At 41.0% G+C, this 25,030-nt stretch overlaps 1 protein-coding gene across 7 annotated transcripts in view; it reads right to left on the bottom strand.

Annotated features, from left to right (window-relative positions):
- stx1a (syntaxin 1A (brain)) overlaps positions 1-25,030 on the bottom strand; it is a 59,908-nt gene that overhangs the window by 25,917 nt on the left and 8,961 nt on the right. For all 7 annotated transcript variants that reach the window (XR_015118181.1, XM_086216313.1, XM_086216315.1 and 4 more), the window contains exons 2-3: positions 15,024-15,101; positions 4,367-4,466 (exon numbers count right to left, since the gene is read on the bottom strand). Coding sequence is in view for 6 of the 7 variants with exons in the window: in XM_086216313.1 (XP_086072439.1) it covers positions 4,367-4,466; positions 15,024-15,101 (178 nt within the window). In the remaining variant the exon portion in view is untranslated. The remainder of the gene's footprint in view (positions 1-4,366; positions 4,467-15,023; positions 15,102-25,030) is intronic.

Below are 25,030 nucleotides of genomic sequence, written 5' to 3'. Positions count from 1 at the left end.
TTGGAGTTTACCATTAAAACCCATTCAAAATTCTGAGTGGGATTTTCTGTTAGTTCTGCTGCATCAATTCCAATTTCAGAAATGTACTTTTCTTACATTTGCTTATACAGCCAATAGTTACACTGAAACCTTTTCCTTAAGTGCATGCATAAGCTTAGATATTGGAACGATGAATTCTCTCATTATGACATAACCCAGTGTTACTCTCCCTCTACTGTCTCAGTGAAAGACGCTGGAACTGTGGACACTCATGAAAAATCGATGTTACAAAAACAGTTTGATAATTTGATTCAACACTTCCCTCCACTAAGGAAGGTGATGATCGATTTCTAACCTGTGATTGCAGTGGAGAACTGACAGACTAGAAGATAAGAATTATCAGATGAGGGAGACAACAGGAAGTTACTGAGTAATTTCACGATCTAATACGGTGCACCTTCCTTAACTCTGGAAGCTATCTGATTCGACGTGTGAGTCACCTCGCTGGTGAAAGAGATGGCAACTGGGAAAAATGCTTTTTCCTGCCATTATAATGACTTTTTTCCAATAATACCCTACTGTGATTAATCAAGTACTCCAAAGGTTTTGATGTCGCCAGCTCTTCTCGTTTCAGTCTTCCCTGCACTCCTCTGGGAGTGTGAAGGCCACTGACCTTAATTAATATGTGACTTTTGACCTTTCTCCATGAGATCCATCACCAAATTTCTCATCAATCCAACGAATGAGAAACAGTGCAACACAAGGCTAATACCGGGAAGCTATGAGCAAAACAACAGTTATTTCATGGAAAATGTGATGTGTGTTGATGCTTCTAAATATAAAATGCATTTATCTTGTCCTTTCCTGCATGAGATGAATGTGTTCAATGAGAAAATGCAGGTTCAATAGCCATTATGATTCGAAGGCTATTACCTCATCTATCATTATTAATAAGCCACTACTGCACACTGCTGTGAACAGCCCACACACAGACAAGTAAAACACACATAATATATTTGAATTCCCTTGTGGAATTTTGCTCTGCTTCATTTAGGGAGATGAGCAAACTGTGATATGGGATAATGTGTAACGCAGGGGTGAAGGTAATATTACAAAAAGCCAAGTGTGAATGTATGTGTGTGTTTGTGTGTGTATCAGTATGAGTATGAACATTAATTTGGACTCTCCAAGTGGGCAGGAATTAACCCTGTGGCGATCAACAGGAAAAATCTCAGTTAGTGAACACAAACGCTCCCCAGGCAGGAGGAGGAGGAAGAGGAGGAGTGGGAGCAGGAGGATGGGAGGCCAGGGTCATGAAGCTAAGCTGGCCAGGTGGGCGGTGGCTGGGGAGATGTGATGCGATTATGAAACTGATAAACCATGACAGAAACAGAAGGTTTACCACCCAACACTGTTACGCTCAGTTTAATGGAGCTTTTGTGTGTATACAGTTGCTGTGTGTGTGTGTCTCTGCTACTCATCCATGTGTTTAAATGTGTGTAATGGCTGGCTTTTGGTGTTTTTTTTTCTGTTGCCTTTGATATCATAAATTCACCACAACAGCTGGCAAGTGAGTAAGCCACAGTTAAACAAGTAATAATGGATTGGTTGTGTCTCTTTATACAGTATTTTATCTGCAGGTCGGTGTTCCTATAAATGTTTGTCTCCATGTGATACTTTGATCAATGAATGTGTGTTTTTAGTCTCCATCCGAGAATATAACAGCAAGCTTTTGCCCCACAAAAACTGCTGCTACTTGTGTTTAGCCACAGCCCAGGTTTGGAGTAAAATGATCAATTACTTTGCAGGAACAAGCAATCTGCTTGTGACCCATATCTACAGAGAGCGCGCAGCATCGTTGGGCCCGCTGCGGCTGGCAGCAGGGAGGTGAACGGCCCCAGGCAGCTGAACAGTGACTGAGAGGATGGAAAGAGAAGCTCATCGTACAGGAATAATATCACATGTTGCCGAGAGGCAGCAAGGCTACATGGCTCACAACTTTGGAAAATTTCAGAGAGGTAAAGCAATCTGCCAAATAGAACAATATGCACAACAGAGAATTACAATGAAATAAGGTGCACATTCGCTGGTGAGCAGCTGCAAGGTCTTCATAAGATCCTCTCACCCCTGAAAATATGGATTCGTTCTGGAAGGTAGATGAGAGGTGGCACATTTCTTCTCAAGAAAGTTGTTGGACCAGTGGAAATTGTGGACAGACAAACAACCAGAAGAATAAAAAGCCAATTCCAAACTAATGTGATGTCATCAATCAAGATTCAAGCTGCATGCAGAGAAAGTTTTAAATCCTACCACATAAATGTGAAAACTTCCGTGATGCTCAAACATCCAACTGAAGAGAACAGAGTAGAAACACTTTTGCACGTGGGAGGAACTAAATGGAATTGTTTTCCTCATATTTCTTACTCATTTTTTCCTCTTTTTTTTTTTTTTAGACCATTTGTGAACACTCCTATCCTCTGTGTGTCAGTAAATCGTGTCCCTGCTGGCTTTAATGTTAATTAACCAACAATCAGCAGAGGGATGACTCCCTGTGTCCACTGTTGCTTTTCAAGCAAAGGCAAAACATGTTTAAGCTATAGCGATCTGTCAATCATGTTTCTTGGATATACTAAACTTTTTGCCTCATAATCCAACCGGCAGAAGGGATTATTGATTTTTACACAATCTTAAACATCTGTTCTATGGCTTGATAGATTTAATCCACATTTTCAATAAGATAGATCATACCTTTTCAGGTGAGATATCCTAAGATTTTACTTCCTGTGACAGCCATATCAGCAGATGATTGATTTTTGCTAAATTTATATTTCTTATATGCCTTGATTAATTTTGTGTGCTAAATGTTTATGTTTCACTGCTAGGTGTAGTGGAGCTTTTAACAATGAGGATACTAGATTGGGCTGATACCTCTGGCAGTTTGCCAAGTCATGTATAAAAATTTAAAGAGGAATCTGTTTCACAATGGGACACACACACACATACACACACACACTGACTGCCACCAGCGGTCACTATGCAACAGGTGGAATGTGAAGAATATACAGACCTTGGTGTAATGAACGACCCTGACATTCACAACTACTGACTGATGCACACGCGCGCACACACACACACACAGAGCACTGATTTCAGTCACAAAAGGGACAACTTGTGGTAGAATTTGTATCTTAAATGGAGCACTCGCCTGGGTGCTACTTGCTCTGTGTCGGCCTGTTAAAGGGCTCATTTGATGCAGCATGCAGATCAAGGCTTCCTGGGGTAAGTGGGAGGAAGGGGCTCAAAGAGGGGAAAAAAGACTGGGAGGTGTTAGTGGTATTGGTGTCATCCCTCTTGTGAGAGATGGGGTCTCGATCAATGCCTTGACATAAATGAGGGGTGTAAGAGAACATAAATGAGAGGGGGGAGGTTTTAGAAAGGGAGAGGGAATGGGAAACGCCTGTAGCACAGACTGAATAAGAGGACGCAAGTGGAGAATGATATGGCAGCAGAAAACCAAAGAAATAAGTAAAAAGAGAAAAAAAACAGACTAAAATGAAAATTCAGTCAAAACCAGGCTTTTAGCTTTTTTTAAGAAATCAATAATTTCTTCTTGTGGGGTTAAAACCAGCAACCATGATTCATCTTGTGAAGACTCTTTTAGCTATTTCTACCATCTCTTTTGCGCCTTCTGACACATTACTGAATGCAATCATTTAAGACACAATGAAATCTATGTGCAAACAGGTCTGTGTTTAATTGGGTCCTGCTTCAGTTGCAATCAATGCACAAATTTATGACGAATCATTGGAGAATGAAGATGAGTGGGGAACTAAATTTTATCAATACGACAGGCTAACATACAGGCTATGGGCTGTAGCCCACTTGGCCAAAGGGGTACTTGGAAGAAAAATGCTACTCTCCCTATGCTAACATGCTCCGAATGACAATAAGTGGATCCCAAGCATGTATAGGCTACCATGTTAGGTTAAGATACTATCTGGTTTTATTTTTCAAATTTTTCTAAAGATAGTTTTGAAAAATAATTGTATACAACTGACATGGAGAAGTAGTGACAACTTTAAGAAAGAGATAAATAGATCATTTCAGGTAAAACATTTCCCATTCTGATAATTCACCAGAGTTGTAAAATCCTTCCTCGTAACATTCTAACTTCTTTGCAGAGTTTTGGCGTCCGGTTATCAAATATTGCTCAGATTGCACTCAGCCGTGTCGCCGGTACCCAGAGCGACATACCCCAACCAGAGAGGGCTTTTATGTTCTTGGGCAGTTTTCAGTCTGGAAACGTGATGAACCATTGTTCTACAATCGTTCAGTTGGGTTGAGGGAATCAAACACAAGTAGACATAAAATACAAAAAGAACATTACTTTCATCAGGGTTGGGTGAGGCGAGAATGGCGCTGTGCTTTCTCTTCACCTCCTCAACTTTCTCTGCCAGAGACTCGATAAAACCCCTGATCTCCTCCACCTGTCGAGAGAGAGAGAGCGAGAGAGAGAGAGAGAGAGAGAGAGAGAGAGAGAGAAGTTTAAATCTGCTCTTTAAATGGAAGCAGGAAACAGCAGTGATTAGCCTGAGCGATGTCAATGGAGACAGAACAGAAGACGTTATCTTATTAGGGCTGGAATGAAAGCAGAGTTGAAGCAGGTTCATGAGAAGTAACACACAAGTATTTGTTTTTCTTTCCATGTTCATTCAAGCCTCAGTCACCACTTCTGTGAGACTTATCAGACACTGGAGTAATTGTGCACGCGTGTGTGATGTGCAAACCCAATTTGCATTTCAATCAGCTGCAGAGGTTTATTCAGAGATCTATCTAATCAATGGCGAACTTTGATCCTGTAGGTACAGTATTTTTCAACTGCTAAAACACTGAACTCTACTGTCTGAACTGAATGCTCTGTCCCCTGAACCCATTTATTGGATTGATCACCCTTTTGGCAAAACCTTAAGCACCTTTCTCTTGCTTAGAAATAACTTACAACCATATTCTCACCCATTAAAACACATTTTGTAAAGAGGTGATCTCGTGTTGCACAATGGTAAGCACAGGTAGCAAAAGTGAAACTCAAAACTGATCACACTTGTGGCTAATGATGCAAGGCCAGCAATATAAACCAGGCCAGGGAGCCCTGGTTGTTGAAGTGTCACGATGGACAGACACAATCTGAGATGCAGAGGCAGAGTAAGAAGTGGTCAAGGAGGAGGAAGAGGGGTAAGACAAAGAACAGTCATTCCTGATGAAGCTCAGGCTACTGTGACAGACTGTGTTCTTGTTCCATGGTATGACAATGACAGACGCAGGACTAGAGGTGCAACCCAGTCATACAGTGCTGCAAAAAAAGTGTTTCAGTACATAATTTTTTTGTAACAGTGTTACGACCGCATATTTTTGTAACAGCATGCTCTCTTTTTGTACAATTGCCAGATGGCCACATCAGGGTGGGAGGGCATCTAGGTTCTCCCCACATCAAGAGACCCTCATTGTTGACATGGTCTGTCAGAACAAAGCAATCAAACTGTGTGAAATACAGCAGAAAATGACCGAAGACCACTGGCCTTTCTGCCATTGATCGTGTCCTCAAACGCAACATAAAGCGCATTAGGCAACGGCACACTGCCCTTTGAACGCAACTCAGAGAGGGCGAGAGTCAAAGATTCCAGTGTATACAGGTAGGTGTTCAAAACTGCAGTCTACTCTACAGTATACGTCTGTCTTTGCGTATCACTTGAAAATAAACATATTTTTCCATAGTGTTTCAAATGGATTCCTGCAAAAGACCACATAAATATATTTTAATGGTTTCAACCTGACCAAAGGGAGGAGGAGAGGCAGAATGTGATTGACCAGAGGGCCATTGTTGAAGTCCCTGGCCAGTGTGGTGGCAATGTCACATTGTGTGTTGCCATCAGCAATCATAGGGTTCTCCCCCATCATGCCACCTTGGAGCCATATAACGCTCGATATGGCCTGACATTTTAGTGAGACTCAAGATTGTGTAGTGTGTGAGCGGCAGGGCATCCTATCGATGTCACCGTGTGGGACAATGTGACTGTGCCATCCAAGTCAGAGTGGTTCAATATCAATCAAGAATTTCATGAAATTCATGAATGTTTGCCACCCACCATACTCCCCTACTCTGAGCCCAACAGGAGTTCTTTTCATGGCATTGGAAGGTTTATGACAGCAAAATCTACACCAGGGAAAATCTGTTGCAGGCCATGGAACTGGCCTGTAATGACATATGATGGAGGTAGGCCAAGCGGGGATCTGGCACACCAGGAGTTATTTCCCACATTAACAGCCAGGGAGAATGTGACCTCTGATGCGGATGAGGTCCTGTGGCCTTGACAATAAAGATTATTTCCACAGTTTTATGTTCTTATTGTATTTTCCTATTTTTCTCTGTTGTGTGACTCAGACTGTTCAGTCGTGTTTTACATTTTGATTGGCTTGGTGCCTGACAACATTGTCTGGTTTTAGCACAGTTTGAACTGTTTTCAGGCAATAGTTTGGTTTTGCAGGAAGGGTCAGGTTTTTTGAATATAGTTGGTTGGGGGTTTAACAGTTCAGACAAAATGTGTCTTTGCAACTGAGAAAAACTGAAACATTTTAATGATTTCAGTACATTTCCAGACCCCTAATTATCACTTGGGTTATTAATCTTAAGGGAAAAAAAACAACTTCAATTTCACACCAAAAGGTGTCAACGCTGCATTTATTTATCATGCTCATACAGAATGTGATTAATGAGCAGTTCACCTAAAACTATGGCTCTGAACTTTTTCAACTTTGACATCTGAGAACAATCAAGTTGATATCAAGGACGCCTGGCCCTGCGGCCAGAATGTTTTCTGCCCAGACAGAAATAAATTCCATTTTACCTTGTGTCCAGAAACGACTTTCACACACACTTAATAAAATGGTAAAAACATGTTGTGATGAATGGGAGAGGAAATAACTTCTTGCTAACTGTTGACAGCAGGTTGGAAGGTTAATAAACAGTTTCCACAGTTATTTAGGAGAAGCACAAGTGGGATGATAAAAAAAAAAAAAAATCAACGATGGCTGACTTCCATGTAGCTCTTTGGTCATCTACAAATAAAAAATACAATTATGATATAATGACTGCTCTTTTACTGTCTTGCTGACAAACACACGCTTAAAGAAATCACAAGAATGAAACTGACCCCAGAAAGGCACGCATGCCCCCCCCTTTGAACTCCGAACTTCACAGCATCATGTACCAGCCACCAAGATCCGGGTTTGACATTCTCACCAGTCCCGTCCTCCCGGCCCTGCCTCATCACCAGCTGTGCTGCCTCTGGCTCCAGCAACAGCTGGACCAGCAGCAGGTCACATCTGCCAGTGACTTCATCAATCTCTACTTTCATCTCAGTCTGTCACCTACCCTTGATCAATTTGCTCCACCTGTGCACCAGATCCGCAACAAGCCAGCTTCTTCTCCCTTCAGTCTTAAATGTGATCAGCTCATAGATCTCTGGTTTCACTTTTCCTTGTACACAGGGTTGCATATCATTCACATTTGTTTGGTTTGGTGCTTGGGTTTCAGTCCTAGTGCCTAATTGGATTTATGTAATTTAAGTTCCAGAAAATAAGTACAACATGTCCTTCCTATGTGCTGATATTAGCTGAGGCAGGTGTGCTGCACTTTAAAGCCATTATACAAAGTCTTCAGGATCAGATTTTGCAAAGAATGGTTAAAAAAAAGCTTTATATTGTATAAATATTGCAGAGAACATTGTTTGCATCAGGTTTTGGTAAGTGTGACACAATTAAAAACAGGTTTTGGTTTGTCATCACCCCGACTGAGGTTATCTGATCTTGACTCTACCCTGTCATTCAGATGGGCTCTCAGGTGCCAATGTGACTTGGTACTCCCTAGTAATGTGGTGGTAGCCCCTTACTGAGAATATTATGCAACCCTCAATGTGCACTTTTATTATTCATCCATACATTTCTGGGCTTTCTTCCTCTCAACAGGGGATCATTATTATCCCGTTATCTCTTTAAAAAAAACAAAAAAACAGAGCCATCAGCAACTAATTAAACATGATTGGCTTTGGAGGACCACTGGGAAGCAATGGCACCATTCGTACTACAGCAGGCACACAGGGATGAGTTTAAGGCACAGAATGAGTTCACAAACTTAAAATATCCAAAAATGAGACGTTGGATGAGACGAGGAGAGTGCATGGCAGAGGAAGACCAAAGCAACAACAAGTGAGCAGAAGTTGAGACACATTTCAGCTGTCTTAGTTTAAGAGCAGTGCTGAGGTGTAGCTGAGCTCCCAAAAGACAAACATTTACTAGTGAGCAAAGAGGCGCATATAATCAGATAAAATCATGTTAAATGTCAACGTCCCCTGTATCTTGTACAGAACTACAACACAATCATACAGCTGGTAATTCTGTCAAAAGGCAGCAAGGAAAAAAAAAATTCTCTGATGTTCGACTTATGTGGGGGTTTTTGTCTGGTAATGAGGATTATTTGTGGCTCGAGGCCACAGTGAGCCTTTATTGCTTCTATTCACTTCATACTTGCATCATCAGGTGAAGGATGTTGGGAGCAGGAAAATAGCCATCCAACTAGTTGTTACAAGAGTGTAAATGTAATTACCGTCTTAACATGGCACATGAATCAAAATATGACAATGTTATTTTTATGTGGCCTTAATATAAGATTTATTATTTTTGTGTCACTGCTTAAGCAGTGTGCTGAATTTAAAAAAAAAAGGCAATATCAATTAGACCTTTCTATATTAGACATTCAAGTTTTAGAATGGCAAGCCCTAGGGTCGGGGGTGGGGGGGACGACAAAAACATTGATAGGGAAACTAAAATGGAAAAACAAGACATCAAGACAAGTCACGAATATTCCTCTGTTTTATAATATTACAAAACATATTCAGAAATCCTATCCCACCTCTACTACTTCTGTAGATATAGCTAGAGTTGTGTTTGCTGTACCTGCAAGAAATGTTCTGGGAAGTTCTGGCTCGTACACGTCGACAATTTCAAGGTGAGAGCTTGGATTGTACGGTTCCACTGTAAACACAGATGGCCTAATTTTTGCACAAAAGTTATGCACATTATGCAAGTACTTTTTAAAAAAAATCAAGATTATATATTTAAGCAATACTGTTGTCAGTAGATTCTTTATGTCAAAATCTAAATTGCAAGCATGACAACAAAGGCCTTTAATCAAAATATATGTCTGTATTAGTGCAGCACTAAGAACTAAACCTTTACAGCATCATAAAACCATAACCTAGATTTTGTCATTTCCCGGTGCTTATTCAACTCATATCAAAGGCACCCCAGTTAATTTGAATTTGATAGCAGATTCCAATCTTGTGTTGACATTTTGCTGGGTTCTATAGCTGCATCAAAATCAAGCTATGAAATCAAAATACAGCACAGACACATTTTTACGCACACAGACGGAGAGCCAGAGAGTGTGGAGGTAAACAGCCTATGTCAGATGTCATGCCTGCTGCCCAACGATACGGCAGAAGGTAAAGACTTCATTACAGCTACCATCTGTGCTTGCTGTCAGTTTCTCGACAAGTCAACAGATGCTCTTGAAAACTTGCTACACTGTAAAAACGGGGAAAAATTACATTTCAGTCGATGCTGCTACTTCATTTAGAAGTACTGAGGATAAAGTTGAAAGAAAGCTATTTAGGTGCAACAGAACATTGTTAATAACAGCCGATGCTCTGAGGGTTATCATTTATACCATGGTCTGGGTGAACACTTTAATCTGATTGGCTGCTGGGATTCCATTGATTTCTGATGCATGGACATTAAGTGTAAACAGTCAGTCCTCTTCAGATGTATCTACCAGAATGGTGAAAAATGTTTTCAGTGCATAAGACCCTAATGTGATATAGGTATGAGCCAAATTGTCCAAGAAGCCTCATTTGACAGCACATCTCCTCGTTGAAGCTGTACAGTGGTTTCAGCCATCACCAACAGGAATGTGACATGCAGGTCATCAGGTGAGCTGGGATGGGTGAGGGTATGGCTTAGTGGTACCAGTTGCCCTGTTTGTTGCATGTACCTGAGCAGATGCCATTTAGTTCTGTTGTTTGGCAGACAACTGTACCTCAACTGTTTGTTAATGCTCCACTTAATAAACCGCAAGTGAGTCCATTGCATTGTTTCCACCCTTTCTGTGACAGGATACACAGGTACCAAAGGTAAAGTAACTTTGGCAAAAGATAGCATGAGGGCCAGTCAGGAGCTAGCTTGGCTTCGGTGAGTTGCTGTTAGAGCCTGCGAGGATGAAGAGGACTAGGGAGATGGGTGACAGGAGGGCGCATCGGGATGAACAAAGAATGTGAGTGTGAAGTTCTTCAGAGTTTCATATCAGGTCAAAGGTCACCTATGAGACTGCTTTGAAGTTAGCTGGCAAAACTAGTGGTCTCTGAGTGGTCCACGTCCTTGGCAAATATAGTGGCACCCATGTCATGTCAACCACTGCAATAAAGACACCCACGTCCTCGCTTCATGTCAAACTGGGAGGTCTTCCATGCCGAATTTGGATTAATTTGAAATTTGTGTTCATCTCACCATATTTATTATTTATTGGATTTGTTTCAGTGCTTTTGTCTGATGTGGAAAGCCACTGTTACAAAGAAGAAGATGGATTAATAAAAAAAACCAAACAAACACAAATGATCAGTTGACAATGGGCAAGATAAATAAAATAAATGCATCAAACCCTTCAGTATCCACTCTTCGGGTCACATCTATGGTGTGAGAGAGTCAGTCTGCCGTCCCTCTCCTGAAAGCTTAATTAACGCACACAGTCAGGATGAGAACCTGATTACTCCTTCTCCTCCACTGCACCCATTATCTGCTCGCCTCACCATCTATCCATGTCAGCCACATGTTATTAGCTGATCTTCCGCTGCAGTATTGCTGTCTAACTTCTCCACATCATTTCAACCCCCCCCCCCCCCCCCACGTTCCCTCTGGTGTTGTGCACAAACTCCTCTGTTCATCTCTCCATTTCCACATTTTACTTTCTCTCACTTCCCTTCTCATCTAAGATGGATGCAACAGAATGAACCTCTCGACAGATAATCTTATATTCAAATCATAATGCCTGGGCACACCTGTCCAGGGTGAACCCCGCCTCTTGCCCGTAGATGCTGGGATAGGCTCCAGCCCCCCCGCGACCCTTACTAGTAAGGAATAAGCGGAAGATGACGATGCCTGGGCACTTCCACAGAGTTAACTCAGATAAATTAAAAACAGATTTGTCTAAAAATGTAAGTAGTAGAATGCATGAACCAGTCTTAAAATGTAGCAGATCAAATTAAAAAGTTGCCGGAAAAAAATACTCAAGTTTTGATATCTGAAAACTTACAGGTATGAACTATCAATAACCGTTACACCCACCTCTGGCTGTGAGCCATTCAGCACTCAGTGTGAGATCTTTGAAGCAGCATGAAATCGATGGCAATGTGAACAAACAACTTGAAAAGTATGCACCTTTGACCTCATCTTTTATGATATTAATGTCGAAGACTGAAGAACCAGCCAAGGTTGGGAGCCAGAACAGTCTGGTGATCTGGGATATTATCTTTGCTGTTCCTCTGGTCTTTGCCCTTTTATTTAATGAAGCACTGTGCAGCTCTGGATGATGCTCTGCCCATCACTGTTGGAGAAACTGCCCCCCCCCCCCATATGATATTGACTGCTCAGTACCAGTGGGATTTTTGTGGTAAAATGATGGTACTAACCAGCAGATTCATGACTGAGCTGAAGCATGAATAAAGTAACTGACGGTAAGAAGCAAATGCAAGCAGACGTCCCCGCTCTGCCTCAGCTAACAAAGTGTACCTGTTATTTGCATTGTGGTGATGGAGTTGAGTAGCAAGGCAAAGCCCTTAATTTGCAGCAAAATCTTTATAATCAACCCTCGGTCAGAAGCTCAGGAGAATGTCTGGATGTGTATTAAGCTGCTGCTTCGTTAAATTATATGAGGGCAGTGCAGGTACTTGAGCACCGATTGACAAAGCTCACCAGTTTAACAGACAATGAGCCGCAAGCTTTAACACTCAAGAATAGATTTGATCAATCGAGGCATTCATATCTACTTCCTGTTCTTCGATCAGATAAAAATTGAGTGCTCTTGGTAAATTCACTGGTAAATTAATATGCACAAAAGTTATGGTTTGTGCTATGATAATGTTAATAACAAGGATGAAAAAAGAATTCCATCCATCCATCCATATTCTACCGTTTATCCTGTTAAGGGTTGCGGGGGGGCTTGAGCCTTTCCCAGCTGCCTTCAGTTGAGAGGTGGGGTTCACTTGGACGTGTCACCAGTCCATCGCAAGGCCAACACATAGAGACAGACAACAGAAATAAAATCCCGTCTATCAACATTTAAATGATATGTAAAGCCCTGAGAGTCCTGCTGGCTGGTTGGAGAACATGGATCCCTTGTGCCACACAGTCAGTGTGATAACCACCAGATGAATGTGCTCTGTGACCCAAAAGTGAAACACTTATTTCTGTGGTGCATCGGTACATTCCTGAGAGGCAGGTGTCTGAGATGAGACACAACAGGCAGAATGCTTTTATCCACACACCTGACAAATGTCATGCAAGTGACCTCAGACGTACAGTTAAAACCAGAAAGTAACTTATTATCACCAAGAGGTAACGTGAAGTTGACAAACAATCAATCCAGTTTTGGACGTGACCCAGAACTGTATCTCTATCTCCTGGGCCAAGGTATGCACCCTCTAATTTCACACTTGGAGTCAACATTTTGGACGATTTTTGTTTCATCGTTCATTCTTCTAGACTTTCATTCAAATACACAACTGCAGTAGAAGCAGACATACCTGTAGTTTGCACGTTGAGCATTATCTTTTAAATGGTTTGAGTTTATTGGCTTAATCTTGTTTAGCTGACTGCACATTGCCTGGCATTTGCATTCAACAGATGGTCACATTTTCCTATTTCCTCACATTGCTTCGCACTGGTAATGACATCTATATCATAACTTACAGGTAGCTAAAATCAGCTGTTTATAAGTCTGCAAAACATAATCACCAAGAATAAATTCATATTCAAACAACGCTGGTGATGGTAATTACTCAGAGAGGGGTCGTGAGATGTATTGCCCACGGACCAATAAGTGATATCTGATTACCGTAACTAAACGTCCTTACAAATACAATGTGTGTTAAAAGTAGCAACTCACAGAAAAAAAAGGTCATTAAGTGACGTGTTAATGCATGAAGATGCATTAATAATTGACAAGGCAGAAGAGGATCATCTTTAGTTCCTATTAAGGTGCAATGCTGATGTTTGGATGTTAAAACTCATCTTCTTTGTGGCCTAAAAACTACTTAGAGCTGAGGCGTGTGGTACAGCAGCTTCTTTTGACTTGTCAATGAGTCTTGGCCTGGGTAGCTTCGGGTACAGATTTTATGCAAAAGGTGGAGGAAAGTGTATTATGCACTAATAATTGCTTATAATAAAATTGTGGCTCTGCGAACTGACACTGGAATTGAATTGCGAGGTGCCTGGAGATCCCCACTCCTGCACTTCTCTCGTCACTCTCCCATAGTTTGGCTAATTATGCCCCTGTGATCCTTACAAACAAATCTGCAGGAGTATGATACAGAATTTTCTCCAAGCTCACACAAACCGGCAATGCCTGGGATACATAATATTTCAATTTACAAGAAGTCATACTGAACAGAGAAATCTAAATGCTAATGCAGGGAGAGGTGTGGGGGGGGGGGGGGTCTGCGGAGGTGGAGGTTAGCGATTTAGACAGATGTGAAGCTGTAGCAGCAAGAAGCAGCCATGAGTAGAAAAAATGAGCACAAAACCTGTGTGTATAAGTGTTCATCATATATGACTGAGGGTATGTGAAACGCATACATTTAAAATGACGTCCGTGTTCGGCTGATGTACCATACCTCTCCCCATGAGACATTTCCATAAGAGTATTTATCTCCATTTCCAGTTACGATTTGTTGAGTAACTGCAGGCTTTACATGGATGCACCTGCAGTCCAGGCGCAGGTGATTTGGCCTCTGAAGTTGTATCATCAAAGTGTTTATTGTCTCTTTATAGCTCTAAAACGCTTCTCACTGGCAGTCAACCTCACAACACTCGCATTTGTGGTGACATTTGCAATGGTGATTTTGATACTTCAAAGTTAAAGCATTAATATACATATATTTATACACTGAGGGGGGCTACGACTGAATCCATTGGAAAGAAATGCAGGAGAATGGATAAAAGATGATAAACGTGGATTATTTAGAGGATGTAAAGTCTCAGCTTTCTCACTGTTGAGCTGAATTCCTCCTAAAGCACTCACCGTGGGAGATGTATGGAGCAACCCATTAAAAAGACATAACAGAGGCCTCCTTAGAGTTAAGTCAGCCCGGCTCATATGACTGATGATTCACAGCAGGCCTCCACGTCTCCTAGGGGACGAGATGTCAGCTGCTGCGACACTGAAATGGGACGACCCCCCCCCCATTCTGAGAGCCATGACGATGTTCAATCTGTGTTAGCAGCACATGTGCACAGCATGTACAGGAAAATACACTCTGAAGCGCACGCATATATGCAGTTTTAAACAGATTCTGTGCCCATCTGCATACACAGGAGAACAGAGTAGCCATGTCGTTATTCGGAGCTGGACAAGGAGAGCGTTGTTGAATCAATCAATAACGATCCACACCACACCAACATCAGCATCAATTGCTATAAATCATAAAGGCTCCCCAGAAATGAAAAATGGCAAAAGATTGATTACAGAACTTTGAAAAACCAGCACAGGTCGATTTAATATCAGACGAGGAATGATGCCCGGACAGATTGTAGTGAAGTGAATGACCAAAGTAATAATTTAGGAAGGCAAGTTATTAGTGTGGTATGAACCTGTTAAAGGAAGAATGACAACAGCTGAGAGTGATAGTAGAAAATATGAAGACAGAGAGAGACACACACACCTGCTCAAAGAATTCATCCATGAATCCTTTCTCCATTCCCACGGCAACTTCATCCTCCTCCTCCGTTGTCTCCTTCCCCTGGACACAAACAAACACAAACACACACACACACACACACACACACACACACAAAGATATTAACACAGAAGAACCTCTTCACCTGTAACATCATCAAACCGTGCAAGGTGATTTCAAGCATTGGTGAATAGAGCAGCATTTCAATCTCTCTCCACCAATCAACTGAATAGAAACAAGGAGCACTTAACACTTACAATTAGAAACACAAGTTGAGTCATTAACAATTCAGTAATGAATTAGGATCTAGCAGGGACAGGACTCATACACTTCTGCTAGCATGCTAATATATATGTCAGGTTAACTGTTCAGCTTAATGTACTAATAATGTTTGAATACACATGGTGCTCTTTAAATATGAGGGTGGAGTCAGCAGCCCGTTGGCTTAGCTCAGCACAACTACAAGTGTTTACAATAAAATCAAAAACAGAAAGTTGTGTTTTTACAGACTGTTACATTTGAGAAATATTACAGGCAAGGACATTGTATCAACAAGTGTACCTAAGTCAACAAGAATGTAAATAATTGATGTTCACCAGTTCCTTTAAATACTCAATGTGGGAAGCCATTGTAAAGAGGGTATGAAAAAAAAAAAAGCCCACAACAACAACAACCAGTTTTCTTTCTCATTTCTGCCGTTTTAATGTGATATGTTTAGATTGAGTAAATAAATTTCTCCCAAAAAAAAAATTCCACTGGTTTGTCTTCAGATGTATCACACTTGCTAGTATCGCGCCAATGGGTAAGCACACACCCCTCGGTTCTAATCACATATCTGTTATTGTGCTACATTAACAGGAACCTCACGTGTCTTCACTCATTCATCAGCCACAGCCAAACTAATTCTACTCCCCATTAGGAGCCTATGAGAGTACTTTGTTGATCAACGCTGTGGAGAAGGAGTGTGGTTTCCATTTTCCTATGACTGAAATGTCTTTAGGGCAGCACGGTGGTGCAGTGGTTAGCACTGTCACCTCGTAGCAAGAAGGTTCTGGGTTCGAGCCATGGCTTGGACTTTCTATGTGGAGTCTCCATGTTCTCCCTGTGCCTGCGTGGGTTCTCTCCAGGTACTCTGGCTTCCTCCCACAGTCCAAAGACATCAAGAGGGGACGAGGCTGATTGATACTCTAAATTGACCGTAGGTGTGGCTGTCAGTGTGAATGGTTGTCTGTCTCTATGTGTTGGCCCTGTGTTGGACTGGCGACCTGTCCAGGGTGAACCCTGCCTCTCACCTGCAGGCAGCTGGGATAGGCTCCAGCCCCGCAACCCTTAACGGATTAACGGTAGAAAATAGATGGATGAAATGACTTTATATTCGTAGCTATTTATAAACGTAGCTGTCGCAGAACATGAAGTACAGAACAGAAGCTTTTCTCTTTACCACAAAGGCAATATTTTATACCAACAGACCAACAACTAATATTCTAAAAACAAAAGAAAACCAAAAATTATCTGAGGCCAAAAATGAGACCTCCACTGGGGTTTTGGTGTGATATTGAAAACTGCATGTTACATGACATTGTGGACCCCTGAGGGACTCAGTTGCTCATCATATTCTATTGAAAAATCGAATATATTTTTCTGAGCGATCCACTTATTTAAGTACCACCCTTTAACCCATTACCGCCAATAAATATTTAAAAACCACCAGGAGTCATTTCAAGCGATTATTTTCATGGTACTTGTGTGCAGGCCATTGGCAAAGTTCTTCTTAAGAGAGGCATTAATTGCAGGAATTATAGGCTTTCACCACACAGGAATACTGGGAGGAAATGGAGGAGCGATTTATATGGGAAGGAATGGTCTTAAATTCCTCTTGGTCTTTGTAATCATTCATGATGAGTCATAACAGGTCAGTTAAATGCAAAACGAGAGATTGGTAATTAAGGATGCACCCCCCAAAACTGACAAACATGGACAAGACTTGCAGGGACTGCAATAATTCAAGATTAAGACAATACTTTATGAACACTTTATGAAGAGTAAGATAATGAAATGTTGCTGTTACAAGGGTACACAAAATAGACCTCCTGCCTGTAAGGCAAAAATTAGGTTTATGGAGGTCCTACTAGAGTTCAGCAACACATTCAGCAGTTGAAGTTAAAGTGTGGAATTGAGATGGGTCAAGTTTGTTTCCATGCGTTTGTGATTACAGTTCTGCATTCTGTTCTCATTTGAAGCAGTTGTACTGTTTTATACTGCAATTTAACGAATGGAAATTGAGAAAATACACGTGTTACATACATCTGTTGGTTACAGGTTGATTTAAAAATTCTGAAAATAAGTGAATAAGTGAAGCCCAAATGAGATGCACATCTTGTTAATATGTCTATCACCTGACTCCTAAAGTCAGGGTACCAAGGAATCTGACTGCTGCACCCATAATTAATATTTCCCTCCCTGCTACAGTATAAACATTTTATTAATGTTATCTAAGCTTTTGCAACTATTTGCAGGGTTTAAATATAGTTTTAAAATGTAAATACTTACACAAAATAACAGGCGTGAGAAAGTATGGTCTGCTTTTTGGAGAACACATAAAGATATGGACCGGCATGCAACCAATTCTTTGATTTTACTGTACACGTATCACAAAAAGGAGCCAACTGTATAACTGCAAACGTTTGAAAATAGAAAATATATTGGAAAGAACTTGAGGTGGAGTGAAACCCAGAGGAAAAAACAGTGGTAGATAGGGAGAAGTACACAGGGACAGAGAAATATGTGTGACAGGACAGAGCAGTGAGAGATGTAAGGCAACTGGCACCAAAAAAAGTGAGAGCAATGTAGAGCCACAGCTAATATTATCGAAACCCACTCACACTATATTTAATCCAACAAAACGGCATGAGGTTTGATTCCTCAGAACTATTTATTTGGAAAAGCTGAAATTAATCAGACAAAAGCTAAAAATAAACAACTGTGTTCACTTCAGTGCCTCCACTTAATGTGCTCTATTCATGCCAACACGCAGGTAGAGCAGAAGATCTCCTTTCAGAAAAAGTGACTCGCGCAGTATTAATTAGTATAAACTTTGTGCTGTTATGGCATCGAAGTACATCTGAGGAAATACACTCAAGCAGAGAGAAAAGAGGCAGCAGCAGGAGGCGGAGGAGGCAGAGGAGGAGGAGGACAGGCAGGGAATCAGAATGAGCTCCCACAAGGAGAAAGCACCAGTAGTGTGTTCTGCCTCCACAGAGACATGCTGTATATCCTGCAGAGAGAAGGCAGCTTTGGTTGGGTTTTACTGTGAGCGATGAAGAGGAAAGAAGACAGAGCCAGTGTGCCCTGAACCTCCATGGCTCGCCAGATGCAAAGCTCCTGCTGAGCCACAAAGAGGCAGGGAGAGAACATCAGCCTACTTGGACCTGACTGTCCAGATGAGCTAAACACACTCAGGCACACTTCTACTGGCCCTGTACTATAGGCCTAATATGAGCAGCCCCCATTAGGATAGAAGTCTTTAATGCATCTGGGCATCACACTCAGATGAAACTCTAAGCCGGAGAAGTGTCCGGGTTATGACGTTTATTAGATTAGAGAGTTGCTCTAGGCCCCATGCCAGCAGGGAGCCCCTCCATAAATCCAGCGCCTGCACGTACAGTGTAAACAGGTCAGGAAGGAAACGCAGTCCAAGAATGAGTGAGCGAGATAAAACAGACATCTTGTGAGTGGGCTAATGTCAGTGCAGAAAAAAAGGGGGAGGAGAAACAGGGCAACACAACAATTAGGGAAAGCTGTGAAAGTGTAATAGCATGTGCAACTGGACTGACACGGCGTGTGTTAATGTGTACTCGTTAGCAGTGAGCTATGATGGAGACAGTCAAAACATGCATGCAAGTCCGTATGAATTAAAACCCTTTTTGTCTGAGAATATGGGAGAGAAGAACAGCGAGAGAGTGCAAGCAGAGATGGAAACATGTGGGCAGGTCTTTATTGTCCTTTCGTGTTTCCATATTAAAGCAGACCTGTTTCCTCCATCTTTGTATTACAGCCAATTCCAGCAGCTTCCTGCAGCCTCATTAAAAATGACTCAAATCTGTGTTAGCCGCACAGAGGAATATCGCGAGCATAAGCAGATTTATTATTGTAAAACAGATACCACACATACAGGCAACCCAACTTGCACACGCAAAAATATTAATATTTCCTTCAGCAGACGAATACAAAGAAATGAATAAAAAAAATGTAGACTTGCAATGCAAACCTGATTCTTTCCTGACTATTTTAAGTCGCAACTCTGTGTCCTCTCAAAGAACAGATGCAAAAATCGACATCTTTTTATGTAGAATCGGGACAAAATTGTGCTTTCCACTACTGGATTACCATAAGAATCTATAGATATGATCTATAGATATGAATGTACAAGAGTACATCCGCACAGACGACCAGTACAGGAAGCTTTACTGCATTCATCCTCTGAGTTTATGTACTTCTACAATAGAGAGAATTAATCTTTTCCAAAGTAGTATGTTTTCATTCATTAAAAAAGGCACACTGTTGCAAAATTAACCAGACTGATGACAATCACCCCTAATTCTTTGTAATGGTGACAATCAGAAGATTGTCATTATTCACAATTTTACAAAAAAAAACAAAACAGTACTGAACTGGTAATGTCTCAAGTGACTTTTATACTAATCTGTACCAAACAATTGTGTTGAATACGAGGCCAGGATAACTCTGCAGCACCACAACGCTTAATTTACACACATTTTCCTTTTAGCTAATAGTCTACCCTCTGTGGTATTTAGATTAATTGTTCAGCCCTATTATGGATGGAAATGCATTATATCAATGATTGTTCTTCGAAGAATAGCAGTCCGATCACAAACCTGGACAAATTAAACCAAAACTGTCTGCATGGCTGCATTAGGTAGATATGAGTATTCATTTGTATTTCACTGGTTTTATTTGATTGATTAAATCGCACAGCCATGCTTTGTTCCCCAAACAAACCCCATACATTAGAGTGCACTAAAAATACTCAAGATGTCTAAGGATGACACAAACTACAACCAGAGTACATATACACACACAACCGGACTAAAAATAGCCTTGGATGTGCCTTCACCTGCTCCCATGCTCAAGCCCTCGGGACATTCACCACCTACACACACACACACACACACACACAGATCTACACTCACTCTATGCATACAGGATGAGCTTGCAGCCAACTCACACACCCTACATTGAATACGTGAGGCGGAAATCTCATAGGTTTTTATGCAGAGGTTTATTTTACGCTCCTTCCAGTCAACCAATGCAAGAGGAAACATGATGGCTACAAATAGAGGAGCAAAATTCCAGGAAGTTAAAAGTCATTTCCATTGGATTTAACGGATGTATGAGAATATATGGAAATTGATGAGGATAGAAATGAAATTTTGTCTTAATTGGATAAATAAATACGTTTTGTATTGTCATAAGCAGATATGCATGCAAAAATTGGAACTGCAGTTTTGAAAACTCACCTCTTTGACCCCAACTTTTTGTGAATAGAATTTTGATGGATTTTTTCAATGAACAAGTCCCATTGGAAATATAAAATGTGATAAAAACATTCAGTCAAGCTCCTAAATTTTTCTCCTGAATCCTTTCCAGGTCTCAATGCTTTCATCCCAGAAACTCATCAAATCTAGCAAAGTGGCCTCTGTGAATTCCCATTTATCAGATTTATTCACAATAATTTCCATAAATTCCAATGGAAATTTTCCTTATTTTAAAATAAAAAAAATAGGTTCAAAAAAATGGTCAAAATTATTGAGCTGAACACAAACTTTCAACCCCTTTGCAATCCCAGCTGTGATTCACATTATCTGTAGACAGACCAAACAACACTGGAGCGAACACATATGGATTAAATTTCAAAGCAAAATAAAAAAAACAACAACAACAAAAAAAAAACCAAAATTCATTCAGGAGTACTGGCGGCACAGAGCCAGCTCTAAAACTGCAAAACCACAAATCACCAAGGCAGCCAGAGCGGCTGATTGGTCTGCTTGTCGGCTGACCAAATGGCTGTCAGACTGAATGGCTGGTGGGAGGAGGAGGACACAGAGTGGGGCTATCGAGACAGGATAATTACACAACCAGGGAGCCTTATGTGTGACCAGAGGACACAAGAAGAGATAGATTGGAAAAAAAAAAAAGCCAAACAGATGTGAAACTCATTCGGTCCCTTTCATGTTGGTGCGCTGTCTCATCATCTATTAAGCCCAGCGGAATTATCTTCATCTATGTTTCAAGGCATACGCTGATGTTCAGAGGGAATAGCAACAGATGCAGTCAGAGGAAAAAAAACGCTTTACATGCACTGGCTGATCAATACAGTCCTGCTGGGAATGTGCTAATACAGAAATACAAATCAATAGGTGAACAACCCAAAAAACATGGCAGCAAACGCAAAGAAGAACAATCCACTCTTCTGTGGATTTTGCATTTGTTTCAGCATGCTTGACACCATTCACAATTACTGAACCAGCACTGGGTTGACCAAACCTCTACGAAACATCAAAACCTAACATGGGTTGTGGCTCTCACTGCATGACAGCCGGGAGTCACACAATGCTCAATGACTGAATGTAGGTTCAATAATGGAGAGTTCACAGATAAAATGAACAAACCGCAGGGATCTGCCTCTTGAGCCACCTAGAAAAGCCTCATTTGGAAATACATTGGATTTTGGGTAGGAACTGGAGACAAGATGCCATTTGCAGCTCAAGATAAAAGTTGTGTGAAAGGTTCGTAATACAATAAATGTAATATGTGTTAAATACATTAATATGTAGGTACGCTGTTCATGTGTTTATTTAATCAATGTTAATATTAAGACAAAAAAAGACATTCTATTAGGTTTGAACATGTCTTTTTCGAAGGAATATTCCCATCTTATTTTTTTGACATCCAGACAGAAACTAAAACAACCCTTAAATTTACAGAATAAATTTTTAAAAAAGCCTTCTTCCTCCACGATGAAATAAAATCGTTGGTTTAATGGACACATTCACTTCTGACAACTCTGATTGTACTGCATTGTTAACAGTTACTTTTACTTGAGAGTACATTGATATCAGTATTGTAACATCAGTTTCCCCAAGTGACTCTCACTCTGTAGTTGTTTAGGCTTTATTTACACTCTGAAAGCTAAGCGCTACTAAATATGTCATTCTTTTTATTTACCACTTGTGATTTTGCGTCGACTCTTTAAACATGATTCTTCTCAAATGTCTGGGAAAGACAAGCAGTGATGAGTTCAGGCTGAGGTTGAAGAGATGCATCATCCCTGCCCGCAGCGTGGAGGGTTCAGCAGATACACAAAGAAAAAGAATGTGGGTGGGAGAGGAGACGAAGCACTGCCGCCATGGCAGCACAGAGTCAAAGTGTGTGTATGAGTGTACCAAAATGTCCTTTTTCCTAACAATCCTCCTCAGTGTCCTCCCCCTTTAATCATCTTTCTCGCTTCTTCGCCCTCTCACTCTCCTTCCTCCAGATTTCAGCAACACTACAAAATCATTACAGGCCCACACAGCATGAACTCAACTACCTTTGTCTTGCTCTCTGTAGAAGAGCAAGAAATTATGTCAGATTGTGTGGTTCAACAGCCACATTTTATGTAGTACTCCCAGAGAGCACTATAAAGGCAGAGTTCTCTCTGGGTGTTCAGACTCTCCCAACATGTCCAGCAACACACAACAGAGGCCATCAATGAGAAGCCTTCTTTACACCTCTCATCAATGTGGAAAATTGGAGGTTTTCTACATGTTCTTCTGTAACCTTCAGAGTTATAAAACATGGGATTCGGTTTGCTTGCATTGTGTGATTACAGATGAGGCCAAGCTAATGCTATCATTACAAGCTAAGTGTGTAGTGACTGTGGCGCTGGTATTGTGTTGGTATAAAACCAGGCCATATAATGAGACTCAACACAGGCGTGAGAAAAGTCTTCGGATGTATTTAGCCAACCATGTTAACCATAAAGGACGTCATCCGATGCCACAGGCTTCCCTGGGGCTGCAGATGGATAACGGTACAATAAAGAAGTGTAATGATTTGACTTAAACTTTTTCAGTGTCTTCTGGGTGCCAAATAGGAAGAGGGATAATGTGGCATTCAAATCAAAGTATTCCAGAACACCTGGAGGACAGCCTGTTGGACTTTTGAGGACACAGCCTCTTTTATTTGTTCTCATTAGAAATATATGTGTTCCCATTGCTTGTTTGAGATTATATTCAATCTGTTGTTTGAAGTATTTATTTAATATTGAGTGCTTCTGTTTAGCCCTGATGTGAAATCGAATATGGGTGAAATTCTTGACAATTATTCATGAAACATGCTTTTTTAATATAGGATATAAAAAATGAGCTTTTGATATTTAAAAAATTGTGAATATATTGTCAATTTTTTTTTTAATTGTGTAATATTTGAATATGCAAGAGGATATTGTTAACGGTTAATTGATGAAAAGCATAATTAAGTATTTTTTGCATTGAACACGCCTGAGCAGTAGAGGAGACATTTATTTTCCTGCTCAACAAAAGTGACCCTTAAAGGCATCAAAACTCCAATAAAACTTTGGACTTCCCTACTCACTCTGGAGGGGATCCTGAATAGAAGCAAGAGGGCGTTTGTAATGTAGCCCAGCATAGAGTTACAATCAAGAAAGCAAACCATACTAAGATCAGATGATACATATAAGAGGAAAACAGCTTGTGTGTCAGAGGGAAATGGCTCTAGGTCTCCTGCAACTAGTTGATCTCTTCCTCGGTATAGAATAAAGTAAACCCTGGAGTTGGAGGAAATACTGTTTAGAGAATAAAATCACCCATGCACTCAAAGAGGCGAAGGAGTGTGTGCAGCTGCTGAAGTGCTGGGTCAGTCAGAGGCAGCCGACAGCTGCATATGAACAATTTCCTCCAGTAAGATCCACATCCGTGTTAGCAAGACAGTCCGTGAGGTGCGTTTGATAGGAGGGACAAGTGGGCTCAATTACAGCTGGAGGAATCTTTGATCCGGGGTGTGAAGCATGAGGAAACCGTGGAAAATGTTTTCAACAGCCCAATACACAGAGGATCAAATAAACAAAAAAGAAATAAATACAAATCTCAAAATATCAGTAATTTGACTGTAATAATTGATGACCGAGCAAATACGGACTTGATTTATTTGATTTCATCACAACGTGACTGTCACTACATTGAGCAGAACTACTTAAAATGATAAAAACATGAACTTCATCCTGATCTTTCAGTCACCCCAGAATTCATCTCCCTTCACGCTCCTTCCCCTTTTCCTCTCTGCCTTCTGCCTCTCTCACATCTTTCTGACCTTTAACAGTGTAATCATGAAAGTGATGCCATTTAAACCTGCCTAAATACAGATTTACAAACTGCCACATAAAAGGTTACATTACAGCTAATAATGTGATAATAACACATTACTGCACATAAAGACAAAAATCTAATTTGGACCCAAATTCAAACGTCTACGGAAGCTACGTGCTCACAGAGAGAACTACTTCGACTCTTTCGACTCAGATGAGATGTCATAGATTCTAGTTGATGCATAGCCCCACTGAAGCTTGTTAAACAGTTTAGTCAGTGAGTTTGGGCATTAATATACAGTTACAGTCTGTTCTTACACTTGTCTGTTGGTGTGCAGCTGTGGTTGGGCATGTGGTGCTTCAGGCAGGCAGCCAGTGCTCAGGATGATAAAAATGTCGTTAAATTTGAACTGAACTCGTCTCAAGAAGGCAAACGTGATATGTTGTCACCTCCTCTGTCGGGGCTCTCCCTTCCCACCTTATCAGACCCCACACACCCACTGCCATTCACAGCTCCTCATTCTAATCTGCTGACAATGAAGGATTATGACACCGACACTGTACTGTAGGTATGGGGAAATGTAAGAGTGTGGTGGTGGTCTCCATC

This window comes from Aulostomus chinensis, chromosome 10, assembly GCF_037954235.1.
Source record: "Aulostomus chinensis isolate RoL2024-O1b breed Wild chromosome 10, RoL_Achi_v1.0, whole genome shotgun sequence".
NCBI classification, from domain to species: domain Eukaryota; kingdom Metazoa; phylum Chordata; class Actinopteri; order Syngnathiformes; family Aulostomidae; genus Aulostomus; species Aulostomus chinensis.
This window is presented reverse-complemented; position numbering and strand designations above follow the sequence as displayed.